Here is a 21,719-nt window from a genome sequence, read left to right as displayed (position 1 = left end):
GCAAATTAGTAATAATTTTGTAAAATTACTTCCAGCCATATTATTAAATAGAACAGGAGCAATTAAAATGGATGAAAAGAACCATCTTTATTATTCTCTTCTAGTACAGTGTTGGTAGAAAAAACTTGCAAAGCAGTCCACGAGGGATGAAGGCAGGAAAAGCAGCCAGCCAGATGGGGACAGGCAGAGAGGGAAAGAAAGACAAGAAATTCATACTCACAAGTGCAAAATACACACATAGGTACAACATATTAACTGCTGTTATAGCAGGAGAGGGCTAGAGAGATTGAACCTTTCCTTAATGTTTGGCTAGCAGTCTTTTTTTTTTAAATGGCATTTGTTAAACACTTACTACGGGCCAGGCATTGTTCTGAGCACTGGGGTAGATACACACTAATCAGGTTGGACACAATCCCTGACTTACATGGGGCTCACAATTTTAATCCTCATTGTACAGATTCATTCATTCATTCAATTGTATTTATTGAGCACTGCCTGTGTGCAGAGCACTGTACTAAGCGATTGGGAAGTACAAATCATCAACATATAGAGATGGTCCCTACCCAACAACGGGCGCTCAGTCTGGAAGGGGGAGACAGACTACAGAACAAAACAAGTACAGATGAAGTATCTACCTGAGGCACAGAGAAATGAAGTGCCTTGCCCAGAGTTACACAGCAGACAAGTGGCAGAGCCGGAATTAGAGCCCAGGTACTTCTGGCTCACAGGCCCATGCTTTATCCACTAGGTCATGCTGCTTCCCAGTATATAAACCCCCCCACCTCTCTCTCTCTCTCTCTTTCTCTCCCCCTCTCTCTCTCTCCCTCTTTCTCTCCCTCTTTCTCTCCCTCTTTCTCTCCCTCTTTCTCTCCCTCTTTCTCTCCCTCTCTCTCTCTCTCTCTCTCTCTCTCTCTCTCTCTCTCTCTCTCCCTCCCTCCCTCTCTCCCTCTCTCCCTCCCTCTCTCTCTCTCCTATAAATATATACACACACATATATATGTATATACATATGTATATATGTGTATATATATATATATCATCATCAATCGTATTTATTGAGCACTTACTGTGTGCAGAGCACTGTACTAAGCGCTTGGGAAGTACAAGTTGGCAACATATAGAGACAGTCCCTACCCAACAGTGGGCTCACAGTCTAAAAGGGGGAGACAGAAAACAAAACCAATCATACTAACAAAATAAAAGAAATAGAATAGATATGTACAAGCAAAATAAATAAATAGAGTAACAAATATGTACAAACATATACATATATACAGGTGACGTGTGTATATGTGTATATATATATATATATATATATATATCTATATATATATATCTATGCAAAAGTACTGAGGCTGAGTGTCAGGTTTACAAGTGCCAGAGATGGCTCTTGAGAGATTTATATGATTTGGCATGCTAGGAAGCAATAATGATAATAATAATGATAATAATGGCATTTATTAAGCGCTTACTATGTGCAAAGCACTGTTCTGAGCGCTGAGGAGGTTACAAGGTGATCAGGTTGTCCCACGGGGGGCTCACAGTCTTAATCCCCATTTTACAAGATAAGGTAACTGAGGCCCAGAGAAGTTAAGTGACTTGTCCAAAGTCACACAGCTGACAATTGGCGGAGTCAGGATTTGAACCCATGACCTCTGATTCCAAAGCCCGGGCTCTTTCCACTGAGCCATGCTGCTTGAGAAGGCATGTTGCGGGAGGTGGACTTTCAGGGAGGCTTTGACTCCGGGAGTGCTGGGGTCTGACAGGTGGCTTACTACGTGTCAAGCATCACGCTAAACTCTCCTATATATCAATTCTGCAGCCAAAGGCTCTTTGTCTTACACATAACTTGAAGGGGAGATGTAAATTACATACACCTGCTTAAATCTCATTTAACAAAATCTTTGATCCTTTTCAGTTTAAGATCATTTAGAAATGAATGTAAAACAAAAAATGTAAAAATCTGATTTTTAACCTGTTTTCTTTATTTGCAAACTATTTATAATAAATATTTCATTCAAATAGCTTTTATAAATTAATTTACTTTCAAATTATTTTATTTGCAGGTCCAGTTGTAGAAACTTCAGGACAAGATGATTTTAAAGAATGCCATCCTCCATTTGATCATTGTCCAACTCTTAAATTTGATTTTCACTTTGAATCTCTTTCACTTGTTCTATACAATAATGATATCAACCAGGTATGTGGTGGAACTCCACAGTAGCAAATATAATTAATCAATCAGTGATAATGAACACATACACAGTCTGAAATAAAAAAAATAAACCCTCTCAATGCAATTTGGAAGTATGACGTCATAAACTGAATATTTAGATCCACCTCAAAATACTTTTCCAAAAATATTTAGACAGATAATTATTTTTCATTTAAAGCTGTCTTTATTAGTCATTATTCCTACCCTTGTAAACATCCACATCACCTTGCTTTGCTCCCATTCTAAATTGTTTCCTACAATTAAGGGTTTTGGTGACAGAATAGACTAGAAAGAAAGGACAGTATTCTGTTTTCACTTAACTGTTGATAGACTAGTGAATTAGCAGTCACAAATTTATAATAATTCTAATCTACCTCGGAGTGTTTGACGGTGAAAAGTAAACTGACAAGTGAGTTTTAATGGGTGCTGGACAATCAGTGCTTTGATATTTAATAATCTTCTGGTCCCTCTGGAGTCACACTCTTTTGGTAACTCATCATCATTAACAGAACATATTGAGTGTCCACCGTGTTCAGAGACTGTACTAAGTGTCTGAGAGGGTACAACTTCAATGTGGCGCTGACATGTAGTAATTACTAATTATGCGATTTATTAAGCGCTGTAATGTCACAAGCACTGTTCTGTAGTAGATACAAGTCCACAAGCGCTTAGTACAGTGCTCTGCACATAGTAAGCGCTCAATAAATACGATTGATGATTAGGGTGACCCTAGTCCTGGTTCTACTATGATGCTCACCATCGAAGTAGGAGAGAGAACAGGCATTGATCCCTAATTTTACAGATGAAGAAACTGAGGCTTAGAGAAGTTAAGTGACTTGTCCAAGACCACACAGCCAGTAAATAATGGAACCAGGGTTAGAACCCTGGTTGTCTGATTTTCAGGCCCATGCCCCTTCCATTATATCATGCTTCTTCTCAAGATACGGTCCTCAGAATCCAGTTGTGTTGTAAATTTGGGGACTGCAATAAAGAACACAAAATAAAACTAGATTTAGATAATGTAACACCAACAACTGAAGACTTAGTTTCATAATCTTCCATTTAAACCTAAGTAGGAATCACAGTGTTCTTTTTTGTGATGAGTGTAAGGCTGTTCTCAATATGCTTCAAATACCAAGTGACTTCTTTTTGCTCTTCTCTCCTATAGCAATCCACACTTTCATCCCGTAGCGATCATTTGCGCTTTGGTGAGCTCAGACTGCATCTTATGACATCAGCAGGGAAGATGTTTAAAGATGGCACAGTGAATGTCAATGTTAAACTTCAGGCTTGTACCCTTGATGACCTCAGAGCAAATGTTCAGAAAGTTACCTCCAGGTGTGTCAGCACTGTTTCCCTTGTGAAATCTTTTAGATTGAAATTGGACTTGGGGAATTTTTAGGTCTGGGATCATCAGAGTTGTTGCATCCTGGGGAATTTTGTTTGGAATAGTGATGGAAGGCTGGAGAATCATTTTATATAATCAATCTTTTTAAAGTGGTTCAAAATTGACATTAAAGGAAACTGAAATGATTAGGATTTCATTTCACTTGTAAGATGGAATGAAAGCTTGGAGATAAGAATGGAGAAAATAGGGCAAGTAGCATTTAATAATATTGAAAGTGTTTATGGGAAAGTGTTTCTAGTTTCCTTTAGTCTTTAAAATTTGAAAATTGTAAATCTAATAAAAAATCATTTGTCATCACTGCATTTGTGGGGAGGTCACTGTACTTAATCATGGGATTATTTACTTGGTATACGTACACTGTGGCAGAAGGAGAGAAGCGGCGTGGAGTTGTGGCTAGAGCATGGGCCTCGGAGTCAGAAGGTCATGGATTCTAATCTGGGTTCTGCCACTTGTCTGCTGTGTGACCTTGGGCAAGTCACTTCTCTTCTCTGTGCCTCAGTCCCCTAAACTGTAAAATGGGGATTGAGACCGTGAACCCCATGTGGGACAGGGTCTTTTTGCAACCTGATTTTCTTGTATCCACCCCAGTGCTTAGTACAGTGTTTGGCACATAGTAAGCTCTTAACAAATACCACAGTAATTATTATTATCATTACTTTGGGCAAATCACTTCACTTCTCTGGGCCTCAGTTACGTAACATGTAAAATGGGGATTGAGACTGAGATTGAGATTTATTACTCTATTTATTTATTTATTTTATTTGTACATATCTATTCTATTTATTTTACTTTGTTAGTATGTTTGGTCTTGTTCTCTGTCTCCCCCTTTTAGACTGTGAGCCCACTGTTGGGTAGGGACTGTCTCTATATGTTGCCAATTTGTACTTCCCAAGCGCTTAGTACAGTGCTCTGCACATAGTAAGCCCTCAATAAATACGATTGATGATGATGATGATGATGATGATGACTGTGAGCCCCACACGAGCCACCGGCTGTGTCCAACCTGATTTGCTTGTGTCAGTATAGTGTACAGTACAGTGCCTGGCACATAATAAGCACTTAATAAATACCATAATAATAATTATTATTATTAGAGCAGTAGGGAATGCTGGCTGAATTTGTCAGTGAAAAAACTGACCCCAATGTACTGTCAGTCAGCTGGAGAGAGATGTGTAGATCTGTGCTCCATCCCCCTTTGCTTTTTGTGGATTATAAGTTCTTGGAGGCTAGAGATCATGTTATCAAACTCGATTGTACTTCTCTAAGCACTTAATTCAGTGTTCTGCATGCAGTAAGCCATCAATAAGTATTTTTGATTACTCAGTCCTCATATTGGTACAGTTCTTAAATCAACTCAACTCCATCCAATTATATGTGACCAACTTGGAGAGAATATCTTCCTAAAAGCGTGATAGACATAGCTTATATAACCAAGTAAATTTTATGTATGCAGGCTGTTTTACTGAAAAAAGATGGCCTATGACTTCTCAGCCATGTAGTTTCCTAACCTTTAACAGTAACGTAAGTAATTATTAAAGAGTTTAGAAATGTAAATAACATTTGGGAGGTTGTATTATCTGGGTAATAATAATAATAATAATGGCATTTATTAAGCGCTTACTATGTGCAAAGCACTGTTCTAAGCGCTGGGGAGGATACAAGGTGATCAGGTTGTCCCACAGGGGGCTCACAGTCTTCATCCCCATTTTGCAGATGAGGGAACTGAGGCCCAGAGAAGTGAAGTGACTTGCCCAAAGTCACACAGCTGACAAGTGTCGGAGCCGGGATTTGAACCCATGACCTCTGACTCCAAAGCCTGGGCTCTTTCCCCTGAGCCACGCTGCTTCTCTAATTCTCTCCCAGACAGGAGGTGTCTTTCAGTGATCTGGGCAGAATTAAAATCTGTGATTAAAAGTGAGTGAGTGTAATTTATGAACATATTGTAAATATATTTATGTTCGACTCCCCTTTACATCGTAAAGTCCTTCCGTGGACATGTCACTTACAGTCATTCATTCAGTCGTATTTATTGAGCACTTACTGTGTGCAGAGCACTGTACAAAGTGCTTGAGAGCGTACAATTTAGCAATAAGCAGACACATTCCCTGCCCACCATGAGCTCTTTGTTCGGTATGTCCCAAGCGCCTAATACGGGGTGCCGCACCAAGTGGGTCTTGTCGTATGCTGTCGAGTTGTCTTCGGCCCATAGTGACTCCGAGCACATATCTCTCCCAGAACGCCCCACCTCCATCTGCATTCGTTCTTGCAGTGCATCCATAGGGTTTTCGTGGTAAAAATGTACTAGTGGTTTACCAATTGTTTTCTTCACGTGGTCAACTTGAATCTCCACCCTCAACTCTCTCCTATGCCGCTTCTGCCCGGCACAGGTTAGTTTTGACTTTTAGCAGATAGCCCTCCACTTGCTAGCCACCGTCCAACCTAGGAATGGAATGAATATGCCTCTGCTTGACTCTCCCTCCCAAAGACTGAGTACAGGAAACTCTCCAGGTGCGGTCCTGAGAGGGGCACCATGTGGGGACTCAATAACTATTCTTATTAAACCAATTAAAACTTCATATTCCTTTTTTTCCCAGAATGATTGACAAGAAGAATGGTCAAAATAACAGTTTTATGATGGATATAAACTACCAGCAAGACAAAAACGGGAGTAAAATAGATGCTGTTCTCGACAAGTTGTACGTGTGTGCAAGCGTGGAGTTCTTGATGACGGTAGCAGATTTCTTCATTAAGGCTCTACCTCAAAGTCCATCTGTTCCAGCTGAAAAATCATTCCAGATTTCACAAAAACAGATTTCCGCAGCAAAAAGTAAACCGGAAAAAGGTTGGCAAAATGGGTATACATGCCGGGCATTGGTAGTAAAACTTTAAAGGTACTTTTCAGGGAACAGTTAGTAAAAATTTTGTATCCAAGACAGTGTCTCATGAGGCAAACACAAAATTTAAGATGGGGGCAAAACACTTGAATCTGTTATAAAGGCCGTGTTTGCTAATTTTGCCTCTCCTTTTTGGGAGTCAGAGGTTCTAATCCCGGCTCAGCCACTTGTCAGCTTTGTGACTTTGAGCAAGTCACTTGACTTCTCTGTGCCTCAGTTACCTCATCTTAAAATGGGGATTAAGACTGTGAGTCCCCATGTGGGACAACCTGATTACCTTGTTTCCCCCCGGTACTTAGAACAGTGCTTGGCACATAGTAAGCGCTTAACAAATGCCATTATTATTATTATTCTCTCTCCCAAACAGTCCTGGGCATGAAGAAATGAACTCTATTTTGCTCCAGTCATTAATGGCATTTCTTAAGAATTTGCTTTATGCCTAATGCTGCCATACATACACAGTTGTGAGATTGGACACAGTATCGGTCCTGCATGGGGCTCACAGTCTGTCTCATGGGGACTTTACAGATGAGGAAATTGAAGCCTAGAGTGATATGTGACTTTGCCTAGATCATTCAGTAGGCCAGCAGAAGAGCTGAGACTTGAACCAGGGTTTTCTGATTCCCAGTCCCTCACTCTTTCTACTAGGCCACACTAACTTTGTGCAGGATTCAGTGCTGAATAATGTCCCAGAAGAGCCCATGTTGTGTGAGAAGAAATGTTCACTGCTGGAGAAACTTCAGTTGCTGCCATGCCCTTGTCCCTTTTGTGCCTCCTAACCACCTCTGTTGCTGGATGTGGCCCCTAAGATAAGAGTAAGGGAAGGGGAGCAGCATCTTTGTTTATCGGTGGTTTCGAAGTCGGCATCATTTTGTCTTGCCCCTGCCCTAGACTCCAGGCGAGACAAGTTGGAGCATAGCTTGGCTTGTCTTGTCTTGGCTGTGATTCAGTCCACTTGCCAGCTCTAAAGTGATGATTAGTTGGTAATTGGGTGCATCTTGTTTTCCTGCCACGTAGTGTTGAGTAGGCCATTCTAATTGATACTTTAAGGGATCATGAACTGTTTTAGCTTCTGCCGTCACAGAGAGATAGAATATTTCTGCAGCTAAGAAGCAGTGAGCTTAAGGAATTATAGTTTGAAGTCCCTGCCAAACAGCTCATGGTCTAATAACTTATTCATTCATTCAGTCGTATTTATTGAGCACTTACTGTGTGCAGAGCACTGTACTGAGCTCCTGGAAAGTACAGTTTGGCAACAGAGACAATTCCTACCGAACAACGGGTTCACAGTCTAGAAGGGGGAGACAGACAACCAAACAAAGCACACAGGCAGGCCTCCTTTCATAAAGCACTTAGTACAGTGCTCTGCACACAGTAAGCACTCAATAAATACGATTAAATGAATAAAGAATCCAGAAATATTGTGGGGGGTCAAAGAGATACCTGGGTTGTGCTTTCTGATTCTGGGGAAAAGTCCATAAAGAATCATTCTCAATCCTCTGCACCCCTAAGTTCTGACCAAAGGGAAAGCTATTTTTATCCTTCCTCTCAGCCTGGGCTGCAGGGGAGGAGGGAATCCTTGGATCCTGTACCAGGATACAAGGTTTTTGCTTATTTTTATGTGTTCCTTGACATCGAGAATAAAACTAAGGCCATCACCCCTCTCCACATAGTTTACTGAGCCACTAAAAAACAGGGCAACTGTAAATTTTGAGTAGCTAAACTTAATGATCTGTATGTCTTGTTTGGGTCACAGCATTCCATTGCCTCATTGATATGATATCCAATGAATTTATCATTTCATATCATCTCATTCTCAGTATACTCACCATTACTGTAGAAAAAGCCTTGTTGGTCCCCCTATGGATTATTATTGTTGCCACTGATAAAGACAGCTAATACTACTTGTGGGAAATGTAACAAAGTCATCTATTACACAAAAAAAGTCACAACGTGCTGGTCATATGTAATATTATCGTGTATGCAGTCAGTTCTTCCTGCACAATTCTTTGACTTACCCTCTCTTTATTTTCACACAGAGAGCTCTGCAAGAACAAATATGACTTTAAAAGCAGTGGTTGTGGATCCAGAAGTTGTTTTTGTCGCCAATTTGACCAAGGCTGATGCTCCTGCCCTGACCGCTTCATTTCGATGTGACTTGTGCCTGTCTTCATCCAACCTCAAACAAGAGATGACCGCCTCTGTGAAGGATTTGAAAGTCCTAGCTTGCCCTTTTCTAGGAGAGAAAAGAGGGAAGAACATTACTACAGTAAGAGTCAATTGTGATTGGATGTTTGGGGAAAGGGAATAGCCAGAATAGTTTATTAAAATTAGCATTTGTAATTCTTTTTCTCTGCAGTAGTGATTGAGAATTTTATAGCAATAGTACTATTTTCACACAATCACACCTATTAAATTAATGATGAACAATTTAAGCGAGCATTTGGGCTTTTAACACTTTTGTATTCTCTCAAGCAGTTAGTACAGTGCTCCGTACGGAATAAGCACTTAGTAAATATTATCGATTGGTATGTAACACTTTTTCACACCATAGTCTGCATTGCCACTCCATGTGGTGCCCTTTGCATTTATTCATTCAGTTGCATTTATTGAGCGTTTAATGTGTGCAGAGTACTGTACTGTGTGCTTGGAAATTACAATACAGCAATAAAGAGAGACAATCCCTGCCTGCAACAGGCTTACAGTATCTGTCCTTGGCTCTGCCCTCTATTGCTTGATCTCACTTCATCCATGGCATTCCTGGAGATTTCTACTTTCTGTTTTGAGCTCCAGACAAGAAAGAGATAGAAGAATCTGGCTCTCAAACTGGTTCAAAAATCGAGTCATGACTGTGCAGGCCTACCTTGCTCTTTTGTGAAAGTGAAAGGAGCAGCGAGATTTTCAGTAAGCGCTTCTGAAATCATTTTTCAATCTCCAGAACTTTGGAGTGGCTTTGGGACAGTAAGGAACATCCCAGGAGTAAGTTAATGAGGGCGGAGGAAGCAGCAATCAATCAGTCAGACAACCAACAACATCTTATTGCAAACCACTGTTTTAAATGTCTGGGAGAGTACACTGAAGTAGACACAACCCTGCCCTTAAAGAAATCACAATCTAGCAGTGATAAGAACAGGACTAGGTAGTGCAAGATTAGAACTGGGAAAGAGCAGCGGAAGCCAAGTTAGGGATAGAAAGCCAGAGGTGGTATAAGTCAGAGCTGGATGTGGCCAATCAGCTTAGAAATTTCTATGAAGCAGAGAGGAGATAATTTCCCCATGAATATGGAAGGAAAAAGAGAATGGAAGATTGGCTAAGTGGATAAATACATGGTTGAGCTCTCAGCATCCTTTGGCACTGTGGATCATTCCCTACCCGTTGAAACACTTTCAGACTTTGGTTTTGCCAACATGGTGCTCATTTTTCCTCCTTTCTCACCTCTCCTTCTCAGGCTTATTTGTTAGCTCCGCTTCTCTCTCTCATTCCTACTTCTCCCCTCTGTTGTCCCTGATGTCCTAGCTGACTACTTGCTTGTTAAAATAGAAGCCATTTGTGAGAGCTTTCTGAAGTCATCCTCTCAACTTCCCAGTTCCTTCCCACCCCTGCATTCACCATCTTACCATTCAGTCAATCATTTGTATTTATTGAGCATTTATGGTATGCAGAGTACTGTATTGAAACACTTGGGAGAGTACAGTATAACAGAGTCGGTAGACACATTCCCTGCCCACAACAAACAAGAAGTTTTAATTCTCCCCTGCCTGCTCTCAAGAGAACTTGCACTTGCTCTTCTAAATCTACTCCTCTCTGCTCCTCAGCCACTTGTATCTCTGAGCTGCTTCCTTCTCACCTTCCCCGTTCTCACTATATGTATAAATAAATGATTTTTGTCTGCTCTTCCTTTAGATCATCATCATCAATGGTATTATTTGAGAGCATACTGTGTGTAGAGAGCTGTACTGAGCACCTGGAAGAGTACAATATAACATTCATTCATTGTCATATTTATTGAGTGCTTACTGTTTGCAGAGCACTGTACTAGAGTTGATAGACACGTTCCTTGCCCACAAAGAGCTTACAGTCTAAAGGGGGATATAGACACTAATAATTCATTATATCTAATTTGCAGATGTGTAATTTATATATTTATATGTGTATAGACAGAAGTGCCGTGGGGTTGAGAGTGGGCAAATATCAACTGCCCAAAGAACACAGATCCAAGTTTGTAGATGATGCAGAAAGGAGAGGGAGCCGGGGAAAAGAGTGATGAATCGGGGTAGGCTTCCTGGAGGAGATGTGACCTTAATAAGGTTTTGAATTTGAATGTTGGGAGAGTGGTGATCTGGCACATAGAAAGGTGGAGGGAATTCCAGGCCAGTGGGAGGATGTGGGAAAGGGGTTGGCAATGAGATAGACAAGATTGGGGCACGTTGAGTAAGCCAGCACTAGAGGAGCGAAATATGTGGGCTGGGTTGTAGTAGGAGATCAGTGAGGGAGCAAGCTGATTGAGTGCTTTAAAGCTTTTTAGTGTTTTTAAAAGTGTTTTTTTGATGCAGAGGTGGATGGACTACTGTTGGAGGTTCTTGAGGAGTGGGGAGACATGGACTGAATGATTTCATAGAAAAGATCTGGGCAACAGAGTGAACTATGGACTGGAGTGGGGAGAGATAGGAGGCAGGGAGGTCAGTAAGGAGACTGATGCAGTAATCAAGGTGGGATAAGATTAAGTGCTTGGGTCAGCCTAGTAGCAGTTTGGATGGAAAGGAAAGGGCAGATTTTAGGGGTGTCATGAATGTTGAACTCAGAGGATTTGGTGACACTGAATATATAGGTTGAATGAGAGAGATGAGTTGGGGGCAATGCCAAGGTTATGGGCTTATGATACAGTAAGGATTGTGATGCTGTTTACAGGGATAGGAAAGTCAGTGGAAGAACAGAGTTTTTTGGGGGAAGATAAGGAGTTATGTTTTGGACATGTTACGCTTGAGGTGATGGTGGAACATTCAAGTAGAGATGTCCTGAAGCGGGAGGAAAAGCGAGACTGCAGAGAAGGAGAGAGATCAGGGCTGGAGATGTGGATTTGGGAATTATCTGCTTAGAAATGGCAGTTGGAAACCATGGGAGTGAATGAGTTCTCCAAGGGAGTGGGTGTAGATGGAGAATAGAAGGGGACCCAGAACTGAGCCTTGAGGGGCCTCCACTTTCAGAGGGTGGGAGATGAAGAAGGAGCCTGCAAAAGAGACTGGGAAGGAGTGGTCAGAGAGATAAGAGGAGAAGCAGGAGAGATCAGTGTTAGTGAAGCCGAGTTTGGATAAAATGTAGGCTGTTTGAGTGCAGGGAATGTAAAGCTCTTTTCTGCTGTTTTCTCCTAAGCACTTAGTATAGTACCTCTCACCCAGGCAGTTAATAAATACCCTATATTGATTAAATAATAGAAAATGCAATTCAGTTAATTATAAAAGTGGCCAGGGTGGCTGTGAGTACATCAGTGCTGAGTTGATTATTGCAAGGATATGGCTTGAGGAGTAAAAAAATTAAATGGGGAAAAGCCTATTGGAGAAGGTGGGATTTCAGGAAGGCGTTGAAGATGGGGAGAGCTGTGGGCTGACCAATTTGAAGTGGACAGGAGTTGTTCCATTGGGTTCTGCCCAAATGTTATAAGGAAACCATCAGCAGAACTGGGTGTGTAACCCTATTTACATGGATTAAGACAGTCCATACTGCTATGAGGGAAGAATTGGGTTCCTTGTCCTTGTTATGTAGTACATCCAAATGGGGTGGCTGAACATCAGGTGAATAATATAAATGGTTTTAAGCAGTTGTTGATAGGATTTGGAAATTTAAAAAGAGTTGAACTGTTATTTCGAATTACTGACCAGATTGGCTATGGCCTGGAAACTTAATTTGTCCAAATTAGCCAGGGGCATCTTGTGAGCATTTAGAAATGTTTTATGAGAGTATATCTCATTTGAAAAATTCTGTTTATTAAAATTGCGAAGACACATTTTGGCAGAAAGTAATTTACTAAAGGTACTTTGAGATGTCACATCAGAAAGCTTGTCCAAGAAGAATTAAGCTAATATGTAGTAATTGCTTTTTTACTATTTGCCCTGAATTGCATTTAAATTAACTCCCCTGTGTGAACAGACATTGGAAACCGTAGTTTTAGCGTTTATTAGGAATCAAGTGGTTGCGTAATTGAGCACATGTATATTTTTTTCTTTGTCTTCAGGTGGTACAACCATGTTCTTTATTTATGAAAAATTTCAGACAGTCTTCAGGAGAACAGACTATAGATGTTATGGTTGAGGAATTTATAATTAAGGTTAGTACCAACCTTCATTGTTTTCATTAGAGCCCCTAAAGAATGCTCTTTCAAAAATGTATTATCACATCTTTTTTGAATGTATTTGTTGATTTTGTTTCCTAAAGTTCAACATCATTCTATGTGGACATTTAAAAGTTTATTTTATTCAAGAGCCTTTGAACCTTTATACACTGGAAAGTGAGACTTTTTACTTATAGACATTGTTTGAAAATGGCATTCAATATATTGAGGAACATTTTATATATGTTACTGTTTTCATCTTTGAGAACATTGTCATGAAGTTTTAATTTTCTTATTTTTTTTTAAGATTTCACCAATAATTCTTAATACAGTGGTGACCATTATGGCTGCTATGAAACCAAAGACAAAGGAAGATGATTCCAAAGACACATGTAGTAATACTGGCAAGCTGTGGGATGTCAAATCAGTTGAAGATTGTAATGCCTGGTTTCTTGGAGTTGATATGGCAACTGAAGTGACTGAAAATTTCAAAGACCTTGAACAGCCAAACATAAAGGAGAATTTTTCCATTAGTGTGAAATCAGTTCAAGTTACACTGGAATGTGGCCTGGGACATCGAACCGTTCCGTTATTATTGTTAGAGTCAACATTTTTAGGGTCAGTTAAAAACTGGACTTCCTTGATGGTTGGCAGTGCTGACGTGACATTAGAGGTAATAAGCTCGTACTATGTGCAGAGCATTGAACTAAGCACTGGGGTAAAAGCAAGAAAATCAGTTCCCACATTGGGCTCACAGTCTAAATCAATTGTTTTTATTGAGCGCTTACTGTATGCAGAGCACAGTACTAAGTGCTTGGGAAAGGACACCACAATAGAGTTGATAGACATTTTCCCTGCCCACAACAAAAATAGATGGGAGATAAGGTGTTGAATTCCCAGTTTGTACATGAGGGAGTTGAGGCAAGTGGCAGAGCTATAATTCAAACCCCGGTCCTCCAGATTCCCAGGCCCGTCCTCTTTCCAATAGGCCACGCTGCTTCCCTTATGGTATGGACAAAAATGACAAAGAAAGCAAGTTGTGTATAGCAGCAGTTTGTGGGAGAGAGATTTTTATCTTCAGTGTCTGTCTACATAGCCACTGATTGCTTGAGTAAATATTTTGAACATTTCAATTTCATAGAATTGCGGGAAAAAAACAATATCCTTATTGTGGCTTACTGCTGAACCTATATGTTAATAGGTTTGATTGATTTTAAAATTATAAGTAACTAGCCAGAGTATTTTTCTAAATTACAGCAGCCTATATCATTTGTCCTTCTGCTCTGTCAGATTTTACTTATCACAAATGTGTACATAGTGAAGGAAAAATGACACATTTATGTTGACTGATTTTGCGCCTGGAAGCTGATGTGTATTTAGGACTAGGGAATGTCTTTCCTAACATGAGGAGAAAAGTCAAAGGAAAAAGATTTGTGTAGTGCTTAAATATGAGTCTTCTTATTTGGGTAATACAAAATCCTTTTCTATTTGTGTAAGAGGAAAATGAGAGAAATAATTCAAAAGTGGCACAAGGAAAATGTTAGAGACCCTGCTGTTGAGAAGATGAGTCAGTATGCTTAAATCCATAATTTTGCAGAGCCAGAAAAGCCCTTTCTATTGTTTTCCTTTTGGTTTTATGAAATAAAATTCCTTTGCTACTTGGTACAATGAAAATGTTAAGAGACCCTGCTGTTGGGAAGATGAATCAGTATGCTTAAATTCATAATTTTGCAAAGCCAAGAATGGTCTCCCTACTGTTTTCCTTTTGGTTTTATGAAATAAAAACCCTTTGCTACTTGTTTCAGGTTCACTATTTCAATGAAACACACGCCGTCTGGGAACCTCTGATTGAGAGAGTGGAAGGGAAAAGACAATGGAACCTAAAACTTGAAGTAAGCAAATAATACTATATATATATATATATATATATATATATATATATAGGCAGTTGTATAGCCTTAAGGTGAGTTTTTACTATGTGTTTTGGATAGAACATGACAGCAAATATAAGGAACATTCTTCTATCTATGCATGTCCATCTGGATAGAACGGGACACCTTGTTTGAGAAAGATTGAGTAATAATATGTGAGTTTTCTCTAATGCAGTGGTGGTCAGGAATGCACGCATTATGGCACAGGGGAATTGCCTACATTGCAGATGTTTATTCCGAAGCACAGATTCATTTAGTTGTATGTTCCTAAGTGAAGCTTTTTGGAATCAAGTGAGCCCTTCCTTTTGGGAAAAGTTCTGATTCAGATTGCCCAAACTGAGGTGACTTGGTTTATCAAGTCAATAATATTTATATTATCTCATTGGTACTTGTCCCATCTATTGAAGAAGTTACCGTAATTAGCAGTAAAGAATAAAAAGTAGCAGAAACCTGGGCCTGATAGCACCCCTGCTGAGATTTACAGACAGAGAGAGGATATACTGCTTAAATTACAACCACAAGATTGTGATTCCTTTACTAGATTATGAAGGCATTGTGGGCAGAGGGAGTGTTTATCAGCTCCACTATTTTGTATTCTCCCAGGCACTTAGTATAGCAAGGGCTCTCTCTGCTCACAAATTAGATTTTCCCCTCCTGGTCAGTGATCAAGAGGTGTCAGCAACCACACCACAACTTCTACAGGGCTGTTGGATCAGACAAATTTGACCAGCCCACCCCCACCGACTTTATATTCTTAAAGAGTGTGTCCCTTCCATAACCCTAGGTCCTTTCTGTGCTTAACATGCATTTAGTACTTATTTGAGTAATAATCTTTTTTTTAAAATGAAAAGGAAATCTGATTAGAATGGCCTAGCCCTAACAGTTACAGTCCCTAAACCATAGTCACAAGAAAGTTTTAGTTTTCTTCAGATTTACCAGCATTGATTCTTTTTCTGGGCTTTCCATCTCGGTCATCCACACTTTCAGCTTGCAGCTTCCTGGGGTCACCTGCTCAGGGCAGCCTTGTTTAGATAACATCCCTCAGAAGCCCAGGAGCCCGGGCTTGGGAGTGAGAGGACATGGGTTCTAATCCCAGTTCCGCCACACGCCGGCTGTGCGACCTTGAGCAAGTCACTTAACTTCTCTGGGCCTCAGGTACCTCCTCTGTCAAATGGCGATTAAGACTGTGAGCCCCACGTGGGGCAAACTAAGTACCTTGTATCTACCCCAAGCACTTAGGACAGTGCTTGGCACGTAGTAAGCACTTAACAAATACCATCATTATTTTATTTAGCTGATGAGTGGAAAACTGAAATCAGGAAACGGAAAACAAGCAGGCCAGAGGAGATAATTTAAGAATGCAGCGAGTCAGTGCCTCAGGCCATGCTGGTTCCCAGCTGAAAGAACTCAGGCCAGCATGGAGCAGGGAGCTTCCTCCTGGTTTCATGAGCATTACAGGGCTTTGGCTCTAGTAGAGTCACCCTTTACCTGATTGCAAGAGCCACAGGCAACAACCGAGAGGAGAACAAGGGTCAGCCTTTGGGTTTTTATTCATTCATTCAGTCAGTCATATTGATTGAGCACCTACTGTGTGCAGAGCACTGTATTAAGCGCTTGGAAAGTACAGTACAGCAATAAAGAGAGGCAATCCCTGCCCTCAACAGGCTCACAGTCCAGAGTGGGGGTAGGCACAGTGTGGCAGGGGAGCAGTCCCACCTTCCTCATTGGCCGTTTCAGTCATGATGTCCCTGAAGTCTTCATCGAATAAGGACAATCTTTTTCACATATATATTCATGAAACACTCCAGGGTGAGGCCTGATGTAATGGTTGTACGTGGTATGTAAGTCAGCGATCCTCTCAATCCTAAAATGAGACTGAGACTGTTAGATTTACAGTTTTTGAATCCAAATTTCTTCAATTGTGTGATGTAGTGTAAAGTTTTCATTGTCTACCTATTGTGAATATCTGTGTCCAGCCCAGTAGGAGTGAAATCTTCAAAACAACATCAGTGCTTTGAATGGAAGTGACGGATAAACATAAAGTCAATGAAAATTAAGCTGAGCATAATGTTCTTAATTGAGGAAGTTTCCAATGACAACTCCTGATTTTTTTTTTTTTCCCCTTTTAGGTGAAGACTAACCCAGTCCAGGACAAAGGTCTGATACCAGGGGATGATTTTATTCTCCTCCCTGAGCCACAAACTGCAATTCGTATTTCTTCAAAGGATACAATGAATATAACAATATCCAAGTGCTGCCTTTCTGTTTTCAATAACTTAGCAAAGGTATATTTAGTTACTCTTGCTTAATTGTGAACCTGGGAAGTGTGACTTAGACAAAAGTTTTCTTTAACTTTGGACAAATCTAAATATTTATTTGCGAGAATGTTACAGATTTTACGAATACTACTCACTGCGGACCAGCAGCATGTTATGTTATCTAGTCCGGGCTCTGCCACTTATCAGCTGTGTGGCTTTGGGCCAGTCACTTAACTTCTCTGTGCCTCAGTTGCTTCATCTGTAAAGTTTGGATTAAGACTGTGAGCCCCATGTAGGACTACCTGATTACCCCGTATCCACCCCACTGCTTAGAATAGTGCTTGGCACATAGTAAGCACTTAACAAATACCATCATTATTATTATTATTATGTTATCATTCTGTACTTCACAAGCACCTAGTTTAGTGGATTGCAAAAAGTTAAGTGGATTGCACAAAGTCGTCCTTACTATCGGCTTTGAAGCACTCAGTCACCTTGCCCCCCTCTTATTTTACCATCCTGATTTCTTCCTACAACCCAGTACTCTCCCTTGACTCCTCTAGCACCAACCTACCCATTGTACCACAGTCACGTCTATCTCGCCGCTGACCCCTTGCCCATGTCTTGCCTCTGCCTGGAACACACACTCATCCGTATCCAGCAGAACACCACTCTCCCCACCTTCAAAGCCTTTTTAAAATCTCATCTCCTCCAAGAGGCCTTCCCGAACTAAGCCCTCATCCCTCCTAGTCCTTCTCAATCAATCAATCAATCAATCAATCGTATTTATTGAGCGCTTACTATGTGCAGAGCACTGTACTAAGCGCTTGGGAAGTACAAATTGGCATCACATAGAGACAGTCCCTACCCGATAGTGGGCTCACAGTCTAAAAGGGGGAGACAGAGAACAGAACCAAACATACCAACAAAATAAAATAAGTAGGATAGAAATGTACAAGTAAAATAAATAAATAAATAAATAAACAGAGTAATAAATATGTACAACCATATATACATATATACAGGTGCTGTGGGGAGGGGAAGGCGGTAAGGCGGGGGGATGGAGAGGGGGACGAGGGGGAGAGGAAAGAAGGGGCTCAATCTGGGAAGGCCTCCTGGAGGAGGTGAGCTCTCAGCAGGGCCTTGAAGGGAGGAAGAGAGCTAGCTTGGCGGATGGGCAGAGGGAGGGCATTCCAGGCCCGGGGGATGACGTGGGCCGGGGGTCGATGGCGGGACAGGCGAGAGCGAGGTACAGTGAGGAGATTAGTGGTGGAGGAGCGGAGGGTGCGGGCTGGGCAGTAGAAGGAGAGAAGGGAGGTGAGGTAGGAGGGGGCGAGGTGATGGAGAGCCTTGAAGCCCAGGGTGAGGAGTTTCTGCCTGATGCGCAGATTGATCGGTAGCCATTGGAGGTTTTTGAGGAGGGGAGTGATATGTCCAGAGCGTTTCTGGACAAAGATAATCCGGGCAGCAGCATGAAGTATGGATTGAAGTGGAGAGAGACACGAGGATGGGAGATCAGAGAGAAGGCTAGTGCAGTAGTCCAGACGGGATAGGATGAGAGCTTGAATTAGCAGGGTAGCGGTTTGGATGGAGAGGAAAGGGCGGATCTTGGCAATGTTGCGGAGCTGAGACCGGCAGGTTTTGGTGACGGCTTGGATGTGAGGGGTGAATGAGAGAGCGGAGTCGAGGATGACACCAAGGTTGCGGGCTTGTGAGACGGGAAGGATGGTAGTGCCGTCAACAGAGATGGGAAAGTCAGGGAGAGGACAAGGTTTGGGAGGGAAGACAAGGAGCTCAGTCTTCGACATGTTGAGCTTTAGGTGGCGGGCGGACATCCAGATGGAGATGTCCTGAAGGCAGGAGGAGATGCGAGCCTGGAGGGAGGGGGAGAGAGCAGGGGCAGAGATGTAGATCTGGGTGTCATCAGCGTAGAGGTGATAGTTGAAGCCGTGGGAGCGAATGAGGTCACCAAGGGAGTGAGTGTAGATTGAGAACAGAAGGGGACCAAGCACTGAACCTTGGGGAACTCCCACAGTAAGAGGATGGGAGGGGGAGGAGGAGCCTGCAAAAGAGACTGAGAAAGAACGACCGGAGAGATAAGAGGAGAACCAGGAGAGGACGGAGTCTGTGAAGCCAAGGTCAGATAACGTGTTGAGGAGAAGGGGGTGGTCCACAGTGTCAAAGGCAGCTGAGAGGTCGAGGAGGATTAGGACAGAGTATGAGCCGTTGGATTTGGCAAGCAGGAGGTCATTGGTGACCTTTGAGAGCGCAGTTTCCGTGGAATGAAGGGGACGGAAGCCAGACTGGAGGGGGTCGAGGAGAGAGTTGTTGTTGAGGAATTCTAGGCAGCGCGTGTAGACAACTCGTTCAAGGAGTTTGGAAAGGAATGGTAGGAGGGATATGGGACGATAACTAGAAGGTGAGGTGGGGTCAAGAGAGGGTTTTTTTAGGATGGGAGAGACATGGGCATGTTTGAAGGCAGAGGGGAAGGAACCAGTGGAGAGTGAGCGGTTGAAGATGGAAGTTAAGGAGGGGAGAAGGGATGGAGCGAGAGATTTCATAAGATGAGAGGGAATGGGGTCAGAAGCACAGGTGGCCGGAGTAGCACTTGAGAGGAGGGAGGAGAGTTCCTCTGAGGATACCACTGGGAAGGATGGGAGAGTAGCAGAGAATGTTGAGAGCCGGGGGGTTGGAGAAAGGGGGGAAGAGACTTTGGGGAGGTCGGACCTGATGGATTTAATTTTGTTAATGAAGTAGGAGGCCAGATCGTTGGGGGTGAGGGAAGGAGGAGGGGGAGGAACCGGGGGCCTGAGAAGGGAGTTGAATGTACGGAAGAGCTGGCGGGGGTGATGGGCATGGGTGTCAATAAGGGAGGCTTCTGTATCGCTCATTCATTTGGATTTGTACCCTTTATTCACCTCGCCCTCAGCCCTGTGGCACTTACGTACATATGTGAAGCAGCGTGGCTTAATGGAAAGAGCCCGGGCTTGGGAGTCAGAGGTCATGGGTTCCAATCACGCCTCTGCCACTTGACAGCTGTGTGACTTTGGGCAAGTCACTTAACTTCTCTGTGCCTATTACCTCATCTGTAAAATGGGGATTAAGACTGTGAGCCCCATGTGGGATAACCTGATTACCTTGTATCTACCCTAGTGCGTAGAACAGTGCTTGGCACCTAGTAAGCGCTTAACAAATGCCATTATTATTATTATCCATAATTTAATGATTTATATTAATGTCTTTCTCCACCTCTAGACTGTAAGCTCCTTGTGGCCTGGAAACCTGCCCAACTCTGTTATACTGTACTCTCCCAAGCGTTTAGAACAGTGTTCTGCACACAATAAGAACTCAGTAAATATGGTTGATTGATTGAAGTGGTCATTCAGTAAATTCTGCAGTGGCTGCTACTTCGATGACTACTAAAATTACGCTCATTTGTTTTAGGGATTTTCAGAGGGAACGGCATCTACTTTTGACTATTCTTTTAAAGACAGGGCTCCTTTTACAGTCAAAAATGCGCTTGGAGTCCCCATTAAGGTACAGCCCAATTCAAGTCTCCGAGTAATCGGTTCGACTGTGAAAGATGATATTTATGATGTTGGCATTGGTCAAACGTTGGCATTGGATTACTCCATTTCGGAACCTATGCATCGAGGGAAACTGTCCGTATTGAGCCGTCAGGAAAGTTCATTCTTTTCTTTGAGTTTAGGTAAGACATGTCAATTGGGTTTCAAAGTCCTTTTTTGTGTCTGTATTGAGAGAAATGATAGGAATAAAATTTTCAGCCTCACTTTTGGGGGTAGCATGGGGTGCATGAAATTCCTTGAATTAAGCACTTTAATTGTAATTTTCTCCTGCCTTACCGCTCTGTTGGAGAGGGAAAGACCCCTTAGACCCTGCAGTCATTTTAATTGGCTTAGGTGAAACAAGTTCTTTGGTGTTATATAAGGTTCACGAATGAATGCTAAATTGGATTTTTATTATTCTCTTTATGGCGACGAACTTGTACTATGCGCTTATCATTCTTGCCTTGAATTTGAAACAATGCGCTTGAAGATTCAAGGTCACATTGTATGGCACTCCCAAATTGAGGGAAATAACTTTTCCAATTACTCTACTAGGATATACTATGCCTTTAAATGCTATGCTCCTACAATGGGGAATGCATTTTTATAGAAATGAATTTTTTCATTTCAAAGAAAGAACAATTAATTCACACACACTTTATTTATATGTATTAGTACCTCAGGGATACACAGAGGTGGGAAACATTCCTGTTTCCAGACCAGGGCGACGATTATACAACGTACGGAATCCTTGCGTTGATCACTCCGATTCAGTCATAATACAGATCGACGCAACAGAAGGCAATAAAGTTGTTACTGTTCGTTCTCCTCTGCAGGTAAGATTTGAAAATGAAGTGTTATGTGTTCGCTTGGCCAGTGTAGTAATATTTCTTTAAGATGTCGAATTAGAGCACTTTTGATGAAGTGATGTAGATGTTCAGTGGGTCATATAATCTCAGAATGCACCATGTGCATTCAAGAGATCACCATATCATGCCAGGCAGTTATCTTCTAGACATTTCCCTCTCGCTGCTTGTATTTCAGTCCTTCATCATGATCATCTGGATACTGAAAAGTAGTTACAGTTGAAAAAAAAAACAATTTGTTAGGTGTATGCTTTGA

At 41.8% G+C, this 21,719-nt stretch overlaps 1 protein-coding gene across 5 annotated transcripts in view; it reads left to right on the top strand.

Annotated features, from left to right (window-relative positions):
• The window catches only part of VPS13C (vacuolar protein sorting 13 homolog C), a 192,363-nt gene that overhangs the window by 110,708 nt on the left and 59,936 nt on the right, over positions 1–21,719 (top strand). For all 5 annotated transcript variants that reach the window (XM_038746191.1, XM_038746188.1, XM_038746189.1 and 2 more), the window contains 10 exons: positions 2,067–2,200; positions 3,384–3,553; positions 6,218–6,465; positions 8,557–8,786; positions 12,747–12,839; positions 13,150–13,515; positions 14,648–14,734; positions 16,903–17,058; positions 20,476–20,740; positions 21,273–21,433. In XM_038746191.1, coding sequence (XP_038602119.1) covers positions 2,067–2,200; positions 3,384–3,553; positions 6,218–6,465; positions 8,557–8,786; positions 12,747–12,839; positions 13,150–13,515; positions 14,648–14,734; positions 16,903–17,058; positions 20,476–20,740; positions 21,273–21,433 — 1,910 coding nt within the window. The remainder of the gene's footprint in view (positions 1–2,066; positions 2,201–3,383; positions 3,554–6,217; positions 6,466–8,556; positions 8,787–12,746; positions 12,840–13,149; positions 13,516–14,647; positions 14,735–16,902; positions 17,059–20,475; positions 20,741–21,272; positions 21,434–21,719) is intronic.

The sequence above is a fragment of the Tachyglossus aculeatus genome, chromosome 5, assembly GCF_015852505.1.
Source record: "Tachyglossus aculeatus isolate mTacAcu1 chromosome 5, mTacAcu1.pri, whole genome shotgun sequence".
NCBI lineage: Eukaryota > Metazoa > Chordata > Mammalia > Monotremata > Tachyglossidae > Tachyglossus > Tachyglossus aculeatus.
Note: the sequence above shows the minus strand (reverse complement) of the source record. Positions and strands in the feature narration are given on the sequence as shown.